This window comes from Epinephelus lanceolatus, chromosome 3, assembly GCF_041903045.1.
Source record: "Epinephelus lanceolatus isolate andai-2023 chromosome 3, ASM4190304v1, whole genome shotgun sequence".
Taxonomy (NCBI): Eukaryota; Metazoa; Chordata; class Actinopteri; order Perciformes; family Serranidae; genus Epinephelus; species Epinephelus lanceolatus.
The window spans coordinates 12,266,518-12,289,365 of record NC_135736.1 but is presented as its reverse complement, the minus strand read 5'-3'; the positions used below and the strand labels follow the sequence as shown (position 1 = coordinate 12,289,365).

At 40.7% G+C, this 22,848-nt stretch overlaps 3 protein-coding genes across 4 annotated transcripts; 1 reads left to right on the top strand and 2 right to left on the bottom strand.

Annotated features, from left to right (window-relative positions):
* Nucleotides 1-994: 994 nt before the first annotated feature.
* LOC117255775 (arf-GAP with dual PH domain-containing protein 2-like) lies at nt 995-6,850 on the bottom strand. Its single transcript, XM_033624954.2, has 11 exons — nt 6,574-6,850; nt 5,868-5,998; nt 4,716-4,807; nt 4,387-4,475; nt 4,168-4,280; nt 3,920-4,066; nt 2,379-2,462; nt 2,233-2,295; nt 2,038-2,115; nt 1,685-1,913; nt 995-1,592 (listed from the first exon to the last, which is right to left on the bottom strand). The coding sequence occupies exons 1-11, from the start codon at nt 6,659-6,661 to the stop codon at nt 1,564-1,566; spliced, it is 1,143 nt and encodes a 380-aa protein (XP_033480845.1). The 5' UTR covers nt 6,662-6,850; the 3' UTR covers nt 995-1,563.
* A 2,785-nt stretch (nt 6,851-9,635) lies between these two features.
* On the top strand, nt 9,636-13,847 carry tefm (transcription elongation factor, mitochondrial). The gene is made up of 5 exons (XM_033625404.2): nt 9,636-9,799; nt 10,116-10,606; nt 12,762-12,911; nt 13,099-13,277; nt 13,437-13,847. Exons 1-5 carry the CDS (start codon nt 9,754-9,756, stop codon nt 13,687-13,689), a joined length of 1,119 nt encoding a protein of 372 aa, XP_033481295.1. The 5' UTR covers nt 9,636-9,753; the 3' UTR covers nt 13,690-13,847.
* Nucleotides 13,848-14,341: 494 nt separating this feature from the next.
* atad5b (ATPase family AAA domain containing 5b) lies at nt 14,342-20,750 on the bottom strand. Of its 2 annotated transcripts, none has more exons than XM_033625402.2 (14): nt 19,962-20,750; nt 19,544-19,882; nt 19,358-19,454; nt 19,174-19,256; nt 18,823-18,971; nt 18,250-18,421; nt 17,770-18,041; nt 17,564-17,657; nt 17,424-17,488; nt 16,244-16,439; nt 16,017-16,141; nt 15,098-15,924; nt 14,821-14,979; nt 14,342-14,604 (listed from the first exon to the last, which is right to left on the bottom strand). In XM_033625402.2, exons 1-14 carry the CDS (start codon nt 20,518-20,520, stop codon nt 14,526-14,528), a joined length of 3,216 nt encoding a protein of 1,071 aa, XP_033481293.1. In that variant the 5' UTR covers nt 20,521-20,750; the 3' UTR covers nt 14,342-14,525. The 2 variants fall into 2 exon arrangements, with proteins under 2 accessions (XP_033481293.1, XP_033481294.1); XM_033625403.2 differs by having other exon boundaries at nt 19,544-19,879.
* Nucleotides 20,751-22,848: the final 2,098 nt, after the last annotated feature.

The following is a 22,848-nucleotide window of genomic DNA, read 5'->3' as shown; positions in this document are numbered from 1 at the left end:
AATGACAAATTAAGATTTAAAATTAGAGATAAAGGAAGTACTCGTATATTTTATTTTGGTAAAGATTTCACATCAGTAAATGTGCAAAAATATTCACAGCTAAATGTGTTTTTATTAAATCCGAAGGCACCCCTTTATATGGTTTTAGAGCCTTTTTACACGTAGCATTTTCATGTTACACTTAGTGGAGGTGAAGAACATTAAACTGCTTCATATATTGTTAGATAGCTTAATTGATAACACAGTAAAGTAAGTATTAACTCAAGCTGTAAGACAATTCTAGTGATTAGAGTATGCAAGTAGCCTATAAAGTAGGATGATTTTTAGCTAAATACTCGAGTATGGCAAGAATACTTCAAAACTATACTTGAGTACAGTACTTGAGTAAACGTACTTAGTTACTTTTCACCTCTGCTTAAAATACAGACCGAGCTCTCAATATTTTTCACTAGCGCGATGACATTTCTGGTACCAGGAAAATGGCGCAGAGTGAGACATCTTCCCGTTTTCCCCAGCTCAACAGCGCCTTTCAACCTGCTGTCAACCAGTCTATGCTGTCAACACGCGCCACAGGCAAAGATACATATTATAACAGCGGAAACCATATGTTTTGCATAGTGAGTGTATGAAGCGCACATTTATTTAAAGAATTTCAACATGTAACCATAACATGAACGGAAATAGTAAAGGCCCATCTACTAGGCATGCTCTTAAGATGAAGTATCATGCAGGCGTTACTTTTATCTTTACAGTTTCATGTGCTTTACAGTATTAACATATTTGATCATAATTAATGTGTGTGGATGTGGGGGCCTGTGGCAGCTGTCTGTTTGGCGTGGTTGGTAATCCACCTTTGCCTATCACCATAACCTGATCATGAAGGCATCCAGAGGCACATCTGCCATGCCTAATATAATCCTCAACTGTCATGTGTGATTTGAAGAGGAATATAGGGCACATACCTCTAGAATTTGTAAAACACTTAAAGCATGACTCAATTGCGTACTCAATTTATTAAAATTATGAAGAGCACACACTCACATGACTATTTACACAGCAAAACTGAAAGTGTGTGGGAAAAAAAGAACCTCTTATGTTCACAATGTGCAAATTGAGTAAAACATAATATACAAAAAACTGCAAAACAACTGCAAATTAAACATAAACCATTTTTGTCTTATTCTTACCTTATTTCAAATAAATACAATATTTGTGTGTTCATAATGTTTTGCAAAGGATTCTTTGCAGTGGTGTCATTGTGGCAAGACGATGCAATAAATTCAAGATGTGCAGCAACGTCCCAGCTGTAGCAGAAACTTCTCCGAGGTGTGACAACGTGACAAAGAAGGTGTAATCACAGACACTGTAGTCTGTGCAGAGTGTTATAGTGGATCATTTGTCTGTGGTGTCGAGCAGTTCTGCCAGCAAAATAAAGAGTTTGTCTCCATTTCTTTCTTAAATCCCTGCTGACAGGTTCAAGAGCATCTTTTGACAGTAAGGCTGTCAGTGTGTTATATCCCAAAACAGTACTCAGTGCATCCTGAGCAGGAAGCGCTGCTCCAGTCATTTCCCCCTTCTCAGGTTGGCTTCATCTACATCAAAGACAGAAAGAACAACATTCACTTTCACATCACATCTGATAAACACAGGAAGACATAGCTGCACTGTATCAGTTGTATCTTACTGGCGTAGTCCTCTGGGGTCATGGGTTGAGCGATGACCTTTCTGAAGGCCTCCAGCCACTCCCTCTGCTCCTGCTCCTGCTCACACATAAACACATACTGCCTCTCCGGAGTGTGCAGCGTGATGCCATTGTGCCACCGGCCTGACCTCAAGCTACGCCCGCTGCTCTCTGAAGCAGAGTAGCTGTGGCTCTCTGTGCCGATGAAGACAGCCTTCAGTTCTGTAGCATCCTGATGGTAAAACAAACAGCGAAGAGATACACTTCAAAAAGATGTTTTGGATTTATTTATTCATCTATTTACACAATCACTTTTAAAACACCATGTAGACGTTATGGTACTATCTGTTCATTACCAGTGGATTTTTAAAATATAGAAGCTTTCTGTTCATCGAGCAAAGTGTGAACCACCTCTTCTTAAATGGCTCCCGAAGCTGAAACCACACAGACACAAAGACAGGCAGAGAGAGAAAACCTTAACTTCCTTTGTCAGATATAATAAATGAAATAAATCAAATTACTTTTGTAATAAACTCAGATAGCTGACAAACCGTTGGGCCAGTTTTCTCCATGTACCCTTCCTTCAGGCAATGTTTCGTTAGCTGAGGTATTAACTGTGCAAAGAGACACAGGTAACAGCGTTAACTGAGAATAAGTTGCAGTTTAAGACTTTCACTTTCATGAAATTTTGTCTCACGTCATTATCCCGAAGAGTAGGATGCTTCTTCTGGAGGTATGCCAGGCGTGTTGCCCGAATAGCATTGAACAAGGACACAATTGCCTATAAGACATCAGATACAGGAGAGCACATCAGAAATATATAAATTGCACGCATGCATGTAAACAGTCTGGATAGGTTAAAAAGGAGAGAGCCTTAAAAACCAGGATGGTTGAACGTAGTACCTGTACTAGCAGGTAGCAGGTTTGTGGAGATTTTCTGATGGGACATTTTGGGTTATATGTACATTTTAAAGATCCTTCTGTACACCATCTTACACCTGTATTCAGTCACGGAAGAAGATCTTTTTGGTGTAAAAGTAACAAGTACAAGTACTGCATTCAAACTCGTACTTAAAGGGACAGTTGACTGCAAAATCAAAATACATATTTTTCCCTTTCACATGCAGTGCTATTTATCAGTCTAGATTTTTTTTTTTTTTTTTGGTGTGAGTTGTCAAGTGTTGAAGACATCAACATTTCTCGTTTATGATGGAACTAGATGTCACTTGGCTTCTGGGGCTCCAAGCGCCAAAAAACTCAACAGCAATGTCTCTTTCCAGAAATCATGACCTGGTAACTCAAGATAATCCACAGACCTTGTTGTGAGCAGTTTCATGTGGGAGCTATTTTTTTCAACCAAACTACACCTGCTAACTGTATCACTGCACCAAAGGAAGCATGCATCTACTCATGGACGAGAGGCTCTCACTTGTGACAGTGTGAGATGTAAACTTTGATGGCATCCTAATCATCTGAGCTGTAATGTTAGCTAGCTCAGTGATGCTAGGTGAGCTAGCAGTAGATGCACACTTCCTTCTGCACAGTGATACAGTTGGCTGGTGTAGTTTGGTAGAAACAAAGTAGTTCCTACATGAAAAATGATTATCTTGAGTAACCGGGTCATGATTTCTGGAAAGAGACATTGCTGTTGAGTTTTTCAAATGTATGTTTTTGGCGCTTTGAGCACCACAAGCCGAGTGCCATCTAGTTCCATTATATTGGAGTGAAGACAGACATCTCTATGGCAGATATCGCCAACGCTCGGCACCTCACACCAAAACAATCTAGACTGATAAATACCACCACAGGTAAGAAGAAAAATATGTTTTGCTTTGTTTATTTTATTTTGGGGTAAACTGTCCCTTTCAGTAAAAGTAGGTATTAGCATCCAGATATACTGCACTTAAAGTACAAAAAGTAAAAGTACTCATTGTGCAGTATGTCTCATTTTAGAAAAAATATATGTTACTGGTTATTGATGCATTCCTTTATATACTGCTGGGAAGTTTAACCTGTACCCATACATCATCATTTAGAAATTAATGATATTATGTATTAATAATCTGAATCTGTAAAGTAACTAAAGCTGTCAGATAAATGTAGCGGAGTGTTAAGTATAATATTTCCCTCTGAGCTGTCGTATAGTTGAAGTATAAGGTTACATAATGTGCCAGACCAGACATCTTGGCCTATCTGATAAAAGCAGAAATAAAGTAGCACCATGGCACTGGAGCTCACCTGTCCTTTCTCGTGATAAACAAATAGATTCCTTGTGCGTTCCTCGTGCACATATGAGATCTGCAGACCGTGATTGTGACCGATCTTCTCCGGCTGGAAAACTGCATTCAGGTCCTTCATGGAGATGACAGCTTTGGGAAGCTTGGACTTGGTTTTAATGAGAGAATTCAGGAAGGATTTCAAAAGATTAGAAACAAAAAGTACTTGACTATAAACCAATAAAACATTGATGATGAGGCAAAACTCACATCCTCTTTAATATAGTATCTGAGGGTGAAGTCTTTCCGGGACAGCAGGAAGATCCTCTTTAAAAACTGTTTGTTGTCTTTGCCCTTCTTCCATAGTGTTGACTCAAACTGGTCTAAGTTATGTATCAAATAAATAAAAGAGATGAAGAGTAACTAAACTTGTTATATGACTTAATATTAAAAAAACAAAACAAATATCTTTAGACATTTTTATGTTACCTGAGCAATAAGCTTGCTGGAAGTAGTTGTTTTCTCCTGTGAATTCTCTTCTTTCATACTTTGCACGGATCCACTGATCCTTAAGAACACTACAACAAAACAAAGCACTCATTACTGTTTCCCTATGGATGACAGACAAGTGTTTATTCATTAATGAATGAGTTATTCATACTGCCTGTAATAATAGCTCCTCTTTGGAACCAAACTCTCACTGTTTGTTCCTCTTTCTGTACCTCACCACACTCATTCACTAAACATAGCAACTTCACTTTTCACTTCCACTGTGCCAGTGAGGTGAATGGATGGCGAATGCAGTGACGGTCACTCACATGCAGTCTGTTTGTTGTGGCCGGTAAAAGAAGGCAGGGACACACTTCTCATAAATGGCTTTAGCCGCAGAATTTCCCCTCTCCCGCATGAACTGAAAACACAGTATGTGAGATTTAACGGGACTTTTCATCTCTGGCATTTAATTTTTTTTAGATCCATGTCCTGGAGAGCAGGGCTGCTCAATTTGCAACATACAAATAAATGTATAGACACATTGCTGGTGTCTCAGTATTAAAGCGTAACTTTGGTATTTCCAACTTGGACCCTATTTTCCCATTTTTTGTATCTAAGTGACTAGTAGGAACACCAATTTTTGAAATTAGCCTAGTATTGGGTGACAGGGCTGCAGCAGCAAAACCGCCTGCAATATAATTCCTGGGGGCAATTGAGCATCTTCAATTTATGTCCACTAAAAGTGCTTGTTTTTGACACTGACAGGCTCAGACTGTTATTTTCAGTGTCTGACAACATTATGGAAAGGATCCTGACAGAGACACACCTTTTTATAAAAGAGTATGATCCTTTTGTTTAACCAGAAACACACCCATTAAAGCTATTGTCTAACCCACCAGACTCCATTTAAATAAACAGTAATTTTAGCACTGTAAGACACACTTCACTCAAAGTCGACAGACGCAAAATTAAACTCACAAAAGTTGTCTTGGTTTATCTCGTCACTATTCCAATTAAATTACTGTTTATTTAAATGGAGTCTGGTGTGTTTGGCGATGGAGATTTTGGGTCTGTTTCTGGTTAAATAAAAGGATCTAATGCTTTTATAAATTATCTCTGTAGGGATCCTTCCCATAATGTTGTCAGACACTATAATAACAGTATAACAACCTGAGCCTGTTAGTGGCAAAAACAAGCACTTTTAGTGGACATAAATTGATGATGCTCAATTGTCCACAGAGATTACATTGAAGTAGCTTTCACTGCAGCTAGTTGCGGTCCTCTCTTATAATCACTAATTTTAAAAATTGTTGTCCCCATTTATCACTTTGATACAAAAACATGGGAAAATAGAGTTCAAGTTGAAAAATACCAAAGTCACCCTTTAAGTGGGGCGTGCTAATTTTCAGTATGGAAAAATGTCAATTGAATAAATAATATATAAAAAAGTTATTAGCAATCCAATTACAAACTTATACCTCTACTAGTGAATCATCCCAGAGATCCAGACGTATGGATTTGACTCTGCTGACAGCAGGTATATTACGATGCATCCCTGAACAGTTCAGGCACAAAAAGATACCCAGAGTGTAGGAGGCCCAGTCAGGCTCTGTGAGCGAAAACAATATATAAATCACAATGTTTACACTGCAAGAAGGAACTAAATAAAGTGCAAGCTCTAGCTGTGTGAGCAGCAAACACAGACCACGCTACAATAAAGTGTAAGTGACAATAACAGCTTCTTTAGTAGGCTGATGTGCACAACAAACCTGTGGATAAATTTAAGTATTTAATTTGTTGTTTGTCTTTTTCTCTCACACAGATTATTAACTCCTCGTCACTGATGGCAACAACGTGTTAGAGGGAACAATGAAGTCATACCACAGAATATACAGTAGCCACCACTTCCCCTTAAGATAGTTTATATAAAACGTGACTTGGCTATCTATAATATATGACTTTAAAGATAGTTCTATTAACAAACAACATCATGTGGCCCGATGAAGCAGTTTGCTGTTTATCATTCTTTTAACTTTGATAAAGAAGGCACATTGACTCACTCACACAGAAATCAGGTATGACAGTCTTCGACAAAGCGTGTATTGTTGGTAATCAGTCAAACAATGATATCAGTCATACTAAAATGAATATATTATGCTTTTCAGTCCTTGTCAGTGTACTCACCAGGAGCTCCACAGTCAGCACACAAGTTGTTACCTGGCTGTCGCACCAAATCGAGCAGGATTTTGTTATTTCTCTCCAGATTGGCCATAGGTGAAGGTGATATGTTTCAGTCAGAGTGACAGTCGAGTCCCAGCAGAAGAGCTACTGGGTATTAACTCCATATTGGTCCCACACATTGGATGGCACAGAGCTGCTCTGCTCAGTAGCAGGTGAAAAACATAATTTCTTCTCTGGCCAGTGGCCCAGCATTTCCTCTTACCAGCACAGCATCATGAAGTTTATTGTTCTGCATACAAGCGCAGAGGTCCAGAAATAACAGAGAAAGGAAGTGAAACAAACGTCACCATAAAACAGGGTGATTGAGTTACAGTATGAGACGGATAGACCTATATGTAGCCTGAACTGTGAGTCTGACTGGTGTGGGGGAGGCGTTATCATATTAGAACAGGTACACTGTAAACATCTGAAACACCTTTCATTTAAAAATATTCAGTTTAACTTATTTCAATTAATGTATTCAATTCGTCCAAATGGAGGGTAGACTTAACAGAAACATCTCTTTATAATAAAAGGCATTTTAGATAAATATATTGAAACATTATCTAAACATTTTAATACAACTTCTCACAACCTGGACTAAATTTTAATGTTTATTTATTAAGTATGTGAGGTTTTAAAGGTTCTACACATTTCTGAGTGTTTACACTTATTATGCTGTACTTGACTGACACGTGAATCTCCCGCCTTTCCCACTAAAATTACCACTGAATTCACCTTTGCTTTAAAAATATTATAGGTATTTTGATGATCTCATATAATTCCCTTATCAGCCAAACCCAATGAACACACCTGTGTGTGTGAGTGTGCAGGGCCCTTAAATACAAACCCATGAAAACAGTCTCATTGCGAAAATTTACTTTAGAAATGTGACAATGTATTGATCTTATGCAGCCCGCCACCATATATAGCTTGTTCCACCTCCAGTTTTGTATCTTAACTTCTGGTTGCCATTGCTGGCTGTTCCTGATTGAGATATACGTCTCAAACTTGAGAACACACATCCACATTTTTGCAGAGGTCATATGGCCTGACTCTACATAATGTAACCTATTCCCACTCCCAGTGTGGACAGGAAGGCAAAAATAATGGAGTCTGAGCACTACCTGTTTGTTGAAACGCACAAGGACAATACAGATGGATGAAAGATAAGTGTATTTACAATGAAGTTAAAAGCTGCACTGACATATTCAAGCCACCTGGCGGCAGAATGACAGCAGCACAATCTGATAGATAGTGCCTTGAGCTTGACACACACTCTTATTTACCACTTTATCTAGGTACCTAGGTAAGAAGCTAATGCAATCTACTCTGAAAGAAAACACACTCTGAAACTCTGAAACTCTGAAAACTCTGAAAAGAAAAAAACACTCTTCCGTGAGGGTTACTGAAACTGTAACAGAGTTGTTGACTTGAAATCATGGTCATTTTGGAGGAATAGATGAAATATTTCGATCATTTGAGTGAAAGTGGCAACACAATATCTAACTTTACTTTGTAACAAGTGGAGGTCCTGCAATCAAAATATTACCTGGGCAAAGGCAAAGCCATATATAAGTATTATCAGCATTAACCAGCAAAATAAGTAAAACTGTGAAATAAATATAGTGAAGTAAAAAATACAATATTTCTCTCAAAAATGTAGTTGTAGTAGAAGTATGAGAATAATATAAACACTCCAGCACCTCAAAATTGTTCTTCAGTCTATGCAGAATTCTTGAGTAAATATACTTAGTTACCTTCAACAGCAAGTATGAGGGATAGCAGCTGCCAAAACTGGGCTTCTTTTTTCATTAGAAAATGTTTTTCTTTGGATTCTGCAGTGTTCATTTCTGTCTGCATTAGACCATGGTGATGTCATTTAAATGCATGCAGCTTCAGCGTTACTTTAAAAACTGGATTCTGCATATCATGCTGCATTACGTTATGTCACAAATGTGGGCTCTCACACTCACCATTGCATTTCATATAAATCTTTAGGATGGTCCTCTGTGGAGAAAAATGCACATTGCTATTTATTGCCAAGGCATTGTAAACTACTTACTTATATTTCCAGCCGTTTGTCCTTTCATACCAGCAACTATTGCATTGCATATTGTTCTTAAAGTCATTCTTTTAAATGTCCCCAGGGTGCACTGAGAGCTTGGTAAAACTGCTGTCTCCTTTTATACACCCTGGGTATGGAATAAGCTTCAAAATGTTGTTACCTTTAAAATACTCCCTTCCTTGAACACTTTTAAATGTCTTTTTAAAAAAGTGCTCTGAAGGAAACATGTTGATGCCTTATATAGTCCTCAACCTAAGTGGAATGTGTATAGATGTCTCTGGTATGGCTTGCATATCCCTTTTCTTTCCTACTTTCTCTGTGTTGCTTTTATGTATTGTATGAGTTTCACTGTGTAACATATACATATTTTTTTTTAAATGAAACTGATTATGTTGACTCTGCCACCTTCTGACCAGAACTCCCTAAAGTAGAGGCTAGATAAGGCTAATAACACTTAATAAAGAATAAAAGATAGATAAAGGACAAATACAGGGTAAATAGAATAAAAGATAAAAATAAAAAAGACTCATTAAAATCAAAATGCCCTTAAATGTACCAAATAATAGTTATGTTATGTTTGCATTTATTTATTTCCAATTTATTTTTAAATCTATTTATTCATTTTTTGATGAGACTGATTGATTGATTGATTGATTGATTGATTGATTGATTTTGGCAGCTAGTCTGAGGCGCTATTCATTTTATTGCACAATACTAAAGTAGGTGTTTCTTATATTTAATCGACCCTCACTAATACAATTGGAGTGTGTAATCATAAACAATATGAAATATTCCGACTAAGGATCACAGTAATCTGATACTACGTAAGTGGGCGCACTGACTGTACCACAGAAACAGAACACACTCCTGTACGGTAGGTGGCGGTGTTCACCTTTGACGTCGGTTCCCAATCCGTCAGTCAACACAAAGAAGAAGCAGCACTCCGGAACCAATGGCAGTGATGTTGTTGGTGTTCCGCCGGCGGATTGAAAACGTCGGACAACAAGCTGAGGGCAAAGCTGTCCAGCCTGTATGATGTTGTAGCTAAAACAAACGATTATTTATCTTTATTAACGATGATGTGGGTGGCCAGGCGGTTTCTGTCTACAGTGGCCCAGAGAAGTCAGTGTTTTATTGAAATGTTTTGTTTTTTACTGTTTGAATTTGAGCTCGCAGACTAGCTGTGGTAACGCTAAGCTAACAAACTTGGCTATGTTTCTTCGCTAACTTAAACTGTTTCAGGGTATATTAGTATTTCCACAGTTTTAGACATTAACTTGAATTAACACAGCCTTTGAGTGACATTTGAAAAGTGTACAGTAACTGACACGATGACTTTCTCTTCTCACGTGTTGTGGAGAATCAACTCGCAGTAGGTTTTATTTCATCCACACACAGGCTGATTTGACCACTCATCCGTCTGTTATCTCTCCTGCAGGTCAGTATGCGGGACAGTCTGGTTTATTCCGCCGCCCACAGCACGGCTGTCTCCCTGAGCTGGAGCTGCGGTATCTCCAGTGCACATGCTGCTGGCGGAGCAGGGTTCCCGTGGCAGGCTTTGAGACCCTGAACGCTGCCATCTCCTCCACCTCCACCCCTGAGCACTGCAAAGAGGACACCAGATCCCTGGATGAGTGCTACACCTCCGAGCAACGAGACACCATTCTCCAGCTGCTCAACAACGCCACACCGTCAGAACTGGCCGGCGTCAAGCTCCTGAGAGGCCGCAAGTCTATCAACATTGTGGAGTACAGGACAAAAAACGGGCCCTTTAAAACTCTGGAGAGTGTGGTCAATGTGCCGCTGCTGAAGCACAAAAGTGCTGTGGTAGTGTTCAACTCCATCCTCAACCCGGTGAAGAAGGAGAGGAAAGTGAGGATTCAGTTGGCCAAGTTTATCAGACCAGAGGTTGACAAGTCATGGCTGGAGGTGAGGTCCTTGTCCCTTTTCCACACACCTGCCCTCTTCTTTATGTGAGAAAATACTCATTGTAGAGACAGCGTTGTAGACATGAACTTAAAGGTCCAGTGTGTAAGATTTAGTGGCATGTAGCAGTGAGAATTGCAGACTGTGACCAGCTGAAACTTCTCCATGTAAGAATTCCTTCAGTTTTGTTCAGGAGTTTTTTTTTTACCAGCAGCCAACCCATCCACAGAGGTCTCTTCCTCTCCAAAACAAACCGATCAGGTGATTAAAACTGGTAAAAACACTGGATAAAGCAGTTTCACATTACAAATCAGTGTTTCTCATACACCATTTGCATGCCGCAGGTGGGCAGCTCACCCAGCAATTGCTAATGTGTGCTCACCTGTTTTCTGATCCAGACGTGCAGGAGGTTTTTACTGGGAGCTGAATTATCTGCAGAGGTCTCTTCCTCTCCAGATTAAAAAGACCAGGTGATTGAAGCCACCAAAAACACCGAAAAATTGCAGTTTAGCGTGAAAAAATAAGTCTTTCCCATGCTCTCGTAGCAGAGGGGCTAATAACTCCAGTGGCCAACTTGCAAACATGAATGATCCTATCTAGAGCCAGTGTTTGGTGTGTCCGTTCTGGGCTACTGTAGAAACATGGTAGAGCAACACTGTGTTTTCCATAGAAGAGGACCTAGCTATGTAGATATAAACAACTCATTTTAAGGTAACGAAAACACAACAATTCTTATTTTCAGGTAATTATACACTAAAGGAAACACACTTATTATATTATAATCCATTTATGCCAGTAAGTCCCCCTAAATTCTACACAGTGAACCTTTCAATGGGTTGGCTAAGCAGAGTCTTTCTGGGTTTGCAAACATCCACCCTGGCTCTCTGGTCTGTTATATTTAGGCTATACTGTATAAGATTTGGACTGAGGGTTTGGGTCTGCATGAGCTGCCTTAAAAGGTACAGTTATAAGTTAGTATTGTACTTGTATAAAGTTGAAGGACTGCGATACAGATAAAACACATGCAGCAGAGCTATCCTGACCTTAGTACCTCCCTAGTATGGCTTAACTTGGTGCCAGAATTAATTGCATTGATTGCTAACTAACACCTATTATGCCTCTCAAACTTTATGTCCCATGTTTGTAACTCCATCCATGGTCCCCTGATACAATAACTGCACTGCACCCACCACTGGCCCGCCTGATGAAAATAATTAGAGGCTTACTGTCTGTAAGAGGATTTGGTGCACTTATTTTTGAAGCTAGTGCCAAGGCAGTTATATCCTGTGAAACTAGACAACCTAAAGCATCCATTGGCACCAACCATATCCATGTAACTTGTTGAGAAGTGAGGCTAAATAACGCTCCAAAAGGCTACATTTTGGCGAGGGAATAACTAGCATTGCCTTTTAAAAAAGGGTGCCTTGAACTCTCACCTCAAGATGTCTGAATGAAAATGGGTTCTACGTGTACCCACGAGTCCCCCTGGTACTTGAGTAGGTTTGTTCCCAGTAAATGTTTTGTTCCTTACAATCAGTGTACTCACATTAAAGCTGTATAATTTTTTTTTTTAAGGAAAAGGAAAACCAGCCCATTTTAAGAACAATGAATCACCTAACATTTACCTAACACATTAAGACAGGATTGTTGGGGAACTAAAAATGTTAACTGTGCCAGTGTTAGTCTTGCACATCACATAACTGGTAATATTAACAGTGAGGTAAGAAATAAGGTATATCAGTATGCAATTCCTTAACTCTCCATATTGACGTAGTTTTCCACTAGCCCATATACTCCAACAGCATAATAGAATTCCTAAACATTAATTTCTGGCTTTTGGTTTTGGTGTGCCACCCCAAGATTGTCAGTGGCCCCATCTGGCCACCCCATGAAGATTTTCTTGCAGCGCCACTTCCCCATATGTCACTTGAGTTAACGTTCTTGACAAAGCTCAGCATGAACCATAGAAGATATTATACAGCTGTTTACACGTTACTTAGTACTGTAAGGCGGATAGCCGGCACTGACCTTTGACATCCTGGCTGCAACAGATCCAGTGTTTGTCTCATCTCATTTCAGATGTCACACAAAATGTCAAAATAGAAAGTAGGATAATTCACTGTGACAGCCTGTCATCATTCTGTATGTGTTTACTCAGGATGCCAGCTCAATTGTGTCAATAGTGTGTGGGACTAATAAAATTGCCTGGGCTCATGTGGATCGTGGGATGACGGTGCTGGAATGGCAGCAGCTGGAGTGTCCTAATTTCCTGAGGGGGACATACTTGGCTTCTGCTTACTTGAATGATGTGAGTATGACTACCAGTGTCCATGGTATTACTGAAAATGACACAGTGGCTATTTGAATGAGTCTTCACAGTGAAACTTTTCAACACCTATTATTTGTTTTTGTTTTGTTATTAACATCTGTGTGGAACTCAAGGTATGAGCCGATACAGAACAGCACAGTTTGTAATTTTTCTTTTCTATCATTAGGTCTCCGCGGTCCTGGCACACCTCCCATCAGCTGACTTCTACATCATTGAGAAGTCCTCCATCTCAGCCCAGAATACGGCTCTTTTCCCCATCATGGCCCACATGAGGGCTGTGGAGGCCATGCTGTTTGCTCTGCTCGAGCCAAGAAACTCACCACCTGATTCCAACATTCCTCCCAGGTGGGAAAAAGGGATTACAAATCAGTAATCACTTTTTAAATGCACCTGGCCTTTGATATATGGTTGTGGGTTATTTGTGGCTGCTGCTTGAAGAAACCACAGCAGTTCATGAAATGACATCACAAAATATCCTTTGTTTGTTTCCTGCTTCCTCTGCAGAGTTCTGAACATGATGCGTACTGCTGTGGGACGTCACTTTGGACTCATGGTGGGCGAGTCGCGGACCAGCGGGGCACAGACAGTGCGACAGCTGATGACTGAGTCGGTGACACAGAAGCTTCCCAGGATAAACTTCCCCCCGGAGCTGCTGCTGAAGCACAGCAATTCTTTCCAGATGGGCAGCAAGAGAGGAGGGGAGGAACTCTGCGATGCTCTGCTTCAGGCAGTGGCTTTTTACGAGCTGCTCGGTTAACTACCACATGGACCCACCTCATGGCCACGTGATAAATAACATCCACTAAAGCAAACCTCTTGAGCCTTTTTGGACTTTTACCAAACGGTTACCCCTTGAACAGATTTGGTGGTGGTTAATGGTACATTTAAGTATTAAATATTTTTATTGTTACAAAACCACTCTAATACTGTTTTTTTTTTTGGGATGCTGACCAGCAGTCTTGCTGCACGGCTTTGTTATTTTTGCTGTCGACTGTCTGCCATCTTCCTGCTGTCTAGGGATTTTCACTCCTCTCGGTTTGTGTTAAGGGTTCATGTACTACACCAACAGGGCTGGGCAATGTATCCATAATCAATATGGTGAACATACCAGACTGTTTTAGCTGTTATATTATTTGCCTTTACCCACTATATCCACATTCATTACTGATGATTATTTTAAAAAAAAATCTCATCCTGTAATTATTTTGTGAACGCACCGATAGCCAACCTTACAATGTTGTCATCATATTGATGTTGAGGTACGAGGTAAAAAATACAGTGATGTTTGATATTTTTCCATATCACCCAGCCCTACTATGCAATGAAAACACTGTACTGATCTCACCAGCAACCACACCAGTACCTGAACAATCACAGTGATTTACATTCTATAAAAATGAGCAACGCAATTTACAAAAATAGAATGTTTTAATTTACTTTTCATGGTTGCACTTACATGTAAATAAAATGCATCTTATCTGCATTCATTTGATTTGACTGACAGTATTTAGGGGGAGATAGTGTTCATGTGAAATGAACGCACAGTAAAATAAATATTGACTGGAGTAAGGTGAGGTAGTAAGGTTCTTTTCTCTATGAGAAATCTTCTGCCAGGAGCTGAATGGTCGACTTTGAGAGGCCCAGGTGTTTGCTGCTGAGGTAGTTCAAGCACCTAATGTGGGGGATACATTATTTGAATTTTGCCTGCAAATATTGAGTAGTATTTGGATGTACAGAATTACAGCAAATGCAGCTGATATCTCAAACACTCAGCAAGTCACACCAAAACAATCGACATTGACAAATAACACTACGGGTAAGAGGAAAAATATGTATTTTTGATTTTGGGGTAATCTGTCCCTTTAAATCTGTATTGTGTCTGGCTCACCTGACTGGCTCCTCATTTTTTTGCTGCTCTTTCTGAAAGCGACAGATGTAGCGGAGGATTGGCATGTAGTCGACACTAACAGCTCGTCTGTTCCCCAGAAGCCTGAAGGATTCACTGTTGAGCACCATCCTGCTCAGTTCATACCTCCTCTGGGATGTACTAGAGGGAAAGCCATGAGAACGAGGTGGTGACAAACTGACATTTGTCCCATGCCAGAGTGAAACAATAGACGGTAAACTATCTGAATATTCAGAAGCTGTGATGGAAGTAGACTTACCTTGCTGGACGCAAAGGTTGAAAACTAAAGCTGAGACTCTGTCTTCTGGAAGAGGAGGGTGGCGTCAGTCTCTCCGCCAGCTTCTCCCATCTTGCATCTCCAAGTTCCTGTCTATATTTCTGGGCTTCTGTCCACGCCTCGGACACTCGCTGACAGCACCTGTGACACCCCAAGCCCTCAACTGCAGCCTGGATATCCAACAGCTTCTCCTGGTTCCAAATCCTGTCCACCTCCTCGTCCTCGCTGATCTCATCCAACAAACCGTCCTTTATCTCAGCTCCTGTCCAGACAAACGCCTCAGGTCGGCACGAGCCTGAAACAAGCGGCGCTGCAGCTGTTGGTATTGTGGAATCAAGGTACGACATGAGGTCAAAGAAGTCTGTCAAGGCATCCAAACAGTCTGTTGCCACTTTGGCTGCATTTTGTTCACTCTTGTCTCTTGAACTAGAGGAACTATTTGATGACAATGATGTTCTTTGAGGGTTTTTTGTCAAACCACAAGATGGTGTGGTGTGAGACACTGCTGGGATATATTTTTTCCTTCTGCTAAGTCTGGAGATATTTCTCACAGATTTGCTGTTGGTGGCTGACACCTTTGGACTGACACATCCTTCCTGCTGCTGGACATGAAGGTTGAGGTCAGTGTGTGCCAGCTCACTCTGCAACCCAGAACAAGTCCCTTTGTCAAGGAGGTGGACTGAAGTCCCCTTGGCCCCGACAGGTAGAAGAAACTCCAGGTTAGAGTACAGAAGAGGAGCACCTCCTCTCCAGCTCTCAGCGAGGATCCTCAGGAGCTTCATCATGTCTATTTCAGACCAGAACTGACACTAAAGATTTAAAGTATTGACAAATGTTCATTTATTCTTTGATACAAAGCTAATTGAGTTTAAATACATGAGGTAAAGATATCAATACTTGCCTTTAGCAGATTTTGCAGGTGGTTTAGGGTCACTGGGTGGAGACCAAGCATGCTAGCAGTGCAGCCTGGGCCACAACGAGAAAGTTGGGAGTCTACATTGTCTCCTCTTTCAGTAACACTCAAGTCTAGATAAAGAAAAGGAGAAACTTCTGGCACATCTGTTGTTTTTGAAAACAAATTCTTTATCTCGAAGGAGGTTTGATTGTGATTTACACAGAGCAACTTACACTGCACAAAAGTAGGCTGGAGTGAGCCTCCGCTCTGAGATGCCTGCCCTCCACCGCTGTGCACCCAGAGCTGCAGCTGAAGCAGACAGCGTCGGATATCACCTCTGGATAGCGTGAGGAGGCTGCTGACATCATCCACGTCCAGTCGCACACTCTCAGCCAAACCCACCAGCTGCAGGTAGCTACAGATGTTCACCTTGGAATAGATGGCTAGAGTTAATGACATATTGGGTCATTCTTGCTCATTAGGGCTGAGACGATACGTTTATTCGATCAAAATACTTTTGTTTCTAATTTGATATGTATTGCGATTGAGTTTATATACATTATATATAAGTTTTTAACATGAGACCATGGGAAAAAGCTGTAAACCTAGGGCAACACTGTAGCTGCCACAATATCAATGTTGACTGCCACTTACTGATATTCTTTTTAGTATTTAAAATGAGTAAAATCTTAATCCATTGTAGAGCTGCAAGCAGCACATTGATTCATTCGGCTTCTCACCCCACTCTCACTCTCTCTCTGTTTGTCAGGCCACAAATGAGACTAGCACGTGGTCCCTCCACCTCACTCCCCGCCACTAAAAGACAATTCCCTGGGAGAAGAGTCGGTTGAAGGTCCGGAGATGGACTTGGTAGCTATGACTATGGCAACTACAATTCAACCAGTGGCAGCAGGCAGGTTTGATCTGTGACAGCAACAGAAAATTTGTTTATCTGGTGGAGAGTTTACGCTGGACCAGCTAATTTCAAGTTGCTATTCAAGCAGCTGAATGTCCGTGTCCTCTGACTGTCGGCCATTTTCTGCGTTCTCGCTTCAGATTTGATTTTCTTGAAAGGGACGTGATGTCACATTACTTACAGATTACCACATTAATCGCAACAACTTCTATCCACCCCTGCTTTTGAACTGTATCAATTCAGGCATTAAAAAATTGATTAAAAATTCGATAAAGAAACATTGCCATACTTAAGTAATCTTTTTTCCCCCCGCAGCCCTACTGCTCATATTTGCTCTGATGATTCTGCATGTGTTGTAAGCCTTTATAGTTCACCAAGCAGCCAGCAGAGGGTTTTTTTGTCACAAACACACAAAAAAAGTGTGAGCTTCTTCAGTAAACGTATGCATTTCACACTGAAGTTGTACTAGGGTGTAGAGATTAAAAAAAAAAACTTACCGCTGATGGGATTTTGAAAACAATTTCCTCCAAGCTGCAGTTGAATCTCTCTTTGAACGAGGGATCTAAGGAAGACATTTATTTTTGCATCATAGCTTGTCCTCAAATCTTTTCCAAAATTACACAGTGTGTGCGTTTACCATTGGTGGTCAGAACGACCGGCCTCTTAGTGGTCGTCATGAAAGTCTTGATTGCTGCGAGGAAACCAACATCATCATCAAATATGACATCAACCTGTGGGGGCAGACAGTTGCAACGGGATCAAACCAGACCAAACTCGGTTCATGCGCCGCCTCATATCCATTAAATTATATGTCTTATGGCGTGGAGTTACCAGATGGTTTACCTCTTCAAACAGAATGAGTGATGTGGCTGTCTTTTTGTTCTGTGGCACTGTTTGATCAGAGCCTGGTGATGGGTTGCCCAATTTCTTGCTGACTGGTTTTTCAGATGGCGATGCAGACGGACCGCCAAAGTGTAAGTGATCCGCTTTGGCCTTCATTTTAAAGTAGTTGGCCAAAGTGACCGCAGCTGGATTCACTTTTCCTTTACGGTTGTATTTCTGTGCCTCTCTCTTTTTTGAGGTAGAGGTAACATTTTTGGGGCGCATGGTTTTTCCTGTGAAAGAAAAGAATAGAAATGCCTGTAAAATATGTGAATATGACATTGAGACCTACAATATGGTCCTCAGATGTACACTTAAACACTACACAATCCTGACACCATACGGTTTTTCACTTCTTCACAATCTAGTATGTAAGTAGCCAGTACAAGATTTTTTATGATTATTTGGATTTTAGAAATGTCTTAATCATTTACGTCCTACCAGGTAAAGTCTCAGATTTCGGAGTGCAGCTGTTGATGTTATAGTTGTTGAAGTAAGCTGGTTTCAGTGGGTCCTTTCCTGATATCTCCACTAGGTGGGACTGGGTAGCTTCCTTCAGCTGGGACAGAACATGGCGGCCGCTGCGCTGTGAGGAGCAGTTCACCTCAAATACCTTTGATTGAAAAGGAAAAGGACAAATAAAGGATAATTCCTGTTATTTAAGTGGGATGTCTGGATGATTATTTGCTGTGAAAGCAGTCTAGAATCTGGTTAAACTCATGATTTGGTCCTCCGGTAAGCGCCACAAAATACTGCAACATTTGCCAAGTGATCCATTTTTGACCACCAGTTTCAAATTTGACTTACATTTACAATTAGCAGTGTCATAATTGTTGATTTTTGTGACTACTGCCAAATGGCCACATAATTTATTTCAAACTCTTGATCTACTTTGAGGCCAAATAGTCAGGATACATAATTTCAATGAGCTACAGAGCTGTGTATTTAAAGATGTTAATACGGCTGTATCAGCTTCTGGGAGCATGAATTCAAAGATATAGGTCCAATTCCAACCTTGAAGCCAAGCTCCTGAGCGCAGGCATACACTGCAGCAGTCTTGCCCACACCTGGAGGTCCTGTGATCAGCATGGTGTTACACAACGGCTCCTCTCTGTCTCCCTCTGCCCCAGCCTCACCCTGGAAGTCTCCACAGTCCCACGAGTCTGCACAGGAAGCAGATACTTTTCCCATGAAAGATGGAAATTTCTGGGAAATCCTGAGTCATTAAATGTCATGTGGATACTCAAAAACATAAGCAGACTTGTAAAAAAATTTTTGGTCATGGCTCATGAGACCGCATTAAGATGTTGACTCTGAGCTGAGATACAAGAGAAAATGTTAAGTGTGACAAATGCCAGCTCTTACCACTGCTGTTTTCTTCTTGTTTCCTCTCCTCTATTTTTCTCCTCTCGTCACAGCCAGCTCTCAGTTTCCATTTCTTCAACCAACTGCATGTTAGAGAATAACCAAAATAAAAGAATATGTTCACACGGATATCAAGTCCAATATATCAGTGAAAGTATGAGAGAACTAAATATGTAAAACTAACCTTTGCAGTTTGTTCACAGAGGCAGAGTTGCCAGTTACTTCACTTGAATGCAGAGGACTGTACTTGTCTGTCCAGAGAACATCCTCGAAACTGGAATCTAGACAAAAGAGCGGGGAAAATGTTACTTTCCTGCAATGTAAATGACAGAAAAAATGTCATAAAACTATCACCATATGACAAGTTTACCTCTCTGGATGATGTCAGAAGTTGTGGTTGACTTGTTCTGAGATTCTGTGTGATTGATCAACCCAGAGTTCAGATCACAGTTGTTCACCGGGCCTGCTGGGCTCTCACATAGCTGCCTCAGTCTGTAAGTACGACTTAGCTTGTTGCTTCTGAACTGCTTCTTGACTGTCAGGACGGTGTCTTCCTGAGCACCTTGTGCTGACATGAGACAGTGTCCCATACCAACAGTACCATCTGCAGAGAGACTGGACCTCAGACGTTTGGGCATCCTCTCAAAGCTTTCACTGTCCCATTTCCTTTTCTCTTTTAAATGGTTCTGTTGGGAGCTTAGATTTTCTGCTTTGAAAAGGAGAGAGATGCTTAATGAATGAATAATAAATGAAAATAAAGTACATTCAGAATAATAACTCAGTCTCACCTGTTGGTCCAAAATCTTGCTGCCTTTCACTTGCTTTCCTCTGCAAAGTGTTGAACACTGTTAGGGCTGGAAATGCTGGGTTGGCTGTTTGGATTTCCTCCAGACAGCTGTGCAGAGCTGAGGGGGACAGCTGTCCTCTCCAGGACCTCCTCCTCTCTGTCAGGTGAGAAACTGTTGATACATGCTGCTGACTTTTCACCAGCTGCACATCTTCAGTCTGAGGAGGGAGCTCTGCTTCCTGCTGCTTCTCCACAGGCTGATGTAGCTTCCCATCACTGCTCCGTTTCCTCTTGCCGTGCTGTGCTGCATGAAGGAAAATTGGTGCAATTTTAATGTCTCTTGTGCATAAAGACGTCCTCTGTACCTGAAGTGGTTTGACTTCGGTGGAGGTGCCTGCAGCAGCAACAGCTGTGTCTCCTCCTGGAGATGTTTCATCACTGGAGCAGCTCGACTCTGACACCACCAATGTTATCACGTCAACGGTTCGCGGGTGGTCTTTGCTCGGACATGAAGCATCTTTCACACATTTCTTGCTCCGGCTGAGTTTGTTTCGCATCATAAAGGACTCCGCAGTGAGAGACTTTTAGCTTTGGCGCTTGCTTGTCACACATAATGAGGCAGTAACCTCATTTTTGCGACGGTAGCTTCGGCGAGAAGCGTAAAATTTCTCTTACACCGACCAAGCTACCAAACCTTGCATATTAGGTGAATTAATTAAAGTATGCAAATGTGAACGCTACAAACAAACACAACAAACTTCTGCCCTTCACTCTTCAACAGTCGGTGTTTTGAAACTGTGAAATGACGTTTAAACTGTGCGCGAGAAGGTTGAGTGTAGCCGAAGATCGTGTACAACAGACAAATCACACTGAAGCATTCGCGAAGTGCAGCGAGTGAACCGAACTGATTCAGATGCGGCAAAAGTCGTTAAAACTACCTCTCAAATAAGCGTTAACGTCGTTAATAAATGCTGACGGCATTAAAAAATAACTGTAATGTTAATGGAGGATATATTTTCCTCTACATTCGTCACTCCAATACTAATTTTCTTTCTCCCCCAGAATCAAATGCGGAGTGGTACCTCTTCCTGTTGTCAGCTGGTTTTAAGTGTCTTCCTAGATCGTGTATTTTGCCGTCCTAACCTGGTCCTAACTCACAGAGAGCAGCTTGCTGTACTGTCTAAAATGCATTTTATTGAAAAGCACAGCCCTCCAAAAGCATACTTCTTTTTTCGGTAGATGACTAGCCACCAGACAAATTAAAAATAAGTTAAACTAGGTGTGTGCCAGCGCTTGCATTTAGTAAAATTGAGTAAATGATGAGCATGTTCTCTTGACTGTCCACAGATCCTTCCCATCAGCCAGAGGGCCCTGTCAGTAAAGACATGTCCCGCAACAAACACGTGACTTTTTTTTGCCAAGAATCATAATAGTCCTCTTATGACAGCTACTCTTTATCTACACATAAAATGTTTTGATACTAGCAAGAGGACTGAGGGAGACAGACTGTGCTTTATATTGCTACAGATGGAGTGTGAAGTCTGAGAGAGGAAACATTTCCTGACAGACTCCTATGAGCAAAGGAGCTTCATAATTAACCAGTTTAAAAAAATAATGATAAAATAAAAGGAGATACACAACTGAGGAAGACTCTTAGAAGCAAAAGAGTATTGAGTATTTCCTTCTTTTAGATCAGGGTGTCAAACATACGGCTCACAGGTCAGAACTGGCCCACCCCAAGGGTCCAATACAGTCCACTGGATGACTCAACACACCTAATATTGATGCACTTGTGAAGGCTGAGAGCTGTCAGGTTTCAGGAACAAGCTAAACAGCTAGTTATCATTTCATGTAAAATGCTGCTTCAGAGGCTTTTCCAACCTGATACAGCTCCCTGAAATAACCATGAATACTTCTTGAGGTCATATTTAAAGACTGGTAATGCACCTTAACATTGGTTGCCACCTGCCATAAAACATCATATTTAAAGATATTGAACACTGTGCAAGATATTGTCAATCTGCAGCTCCAACACGAAGAATCTGTATCAGACCTCTATCTTAAAACAACATTAGTGAAACCCTTTTGCTAAAGCACTGACAGAACTTTTGATTTGTAACTGGTTTGTGAGGCAGGGGATAACTTACCCTGCTTCTTCAATGGCTTCCACTTTACTTTGGTGTGGTGATGCCAGCATTATTACACAGTACAGAAAAATACACATGTAGAGATAGTAGTAACGGACTGAACGTGGAAAAACTGGAAAGAAAGGGAATATTTGGAGGTGTTGTTATTTATAGGTTATTATGCAACGATTTTACTGGTCTGGTTTACTGTATGTGTTGCTTGAACTAGAATGAGTTTGACACCCCTGCTTTAGAATGAATGCAGACTGGAGTCTGCAAAGACTATATTTCTGATGACATTTTATGTAACTGGGAAATTTGCAAGGTCTGCACTCTTGTCAATCCTATTTCTCTTGGTATTCACTGGAGACATGCAAAGTTTCATTTAGCATGTACTTCATAGTCAGTGTTGCCTCATGTGAACATTTGTATTAAAACAGGTCTGGTCCTAAGAGCTTGTTAGGACTGGACCTCAGCCACTGTGATGCACCTTTACAGTTTATTTACATTGCAATAGAACTGACTAATACGTCACAAAACTAAAGCAAAATTCAGTTATTAAATTCAGTAATTAATTTTGAGTAACTTGAGCTTGATCATTAATTCTTTACCTTGAAAACAACAGATGAAAAATATCGTCTCACTAACTTGCCTGTTCTCGAGTACAACTCTAAGAGGTATGGACTCGAGTCAGACTTAATCACAAATTTGATGACTTTAGACTATAGAAAAAGTATATTTAAAATGTGTGCAACAAATAAA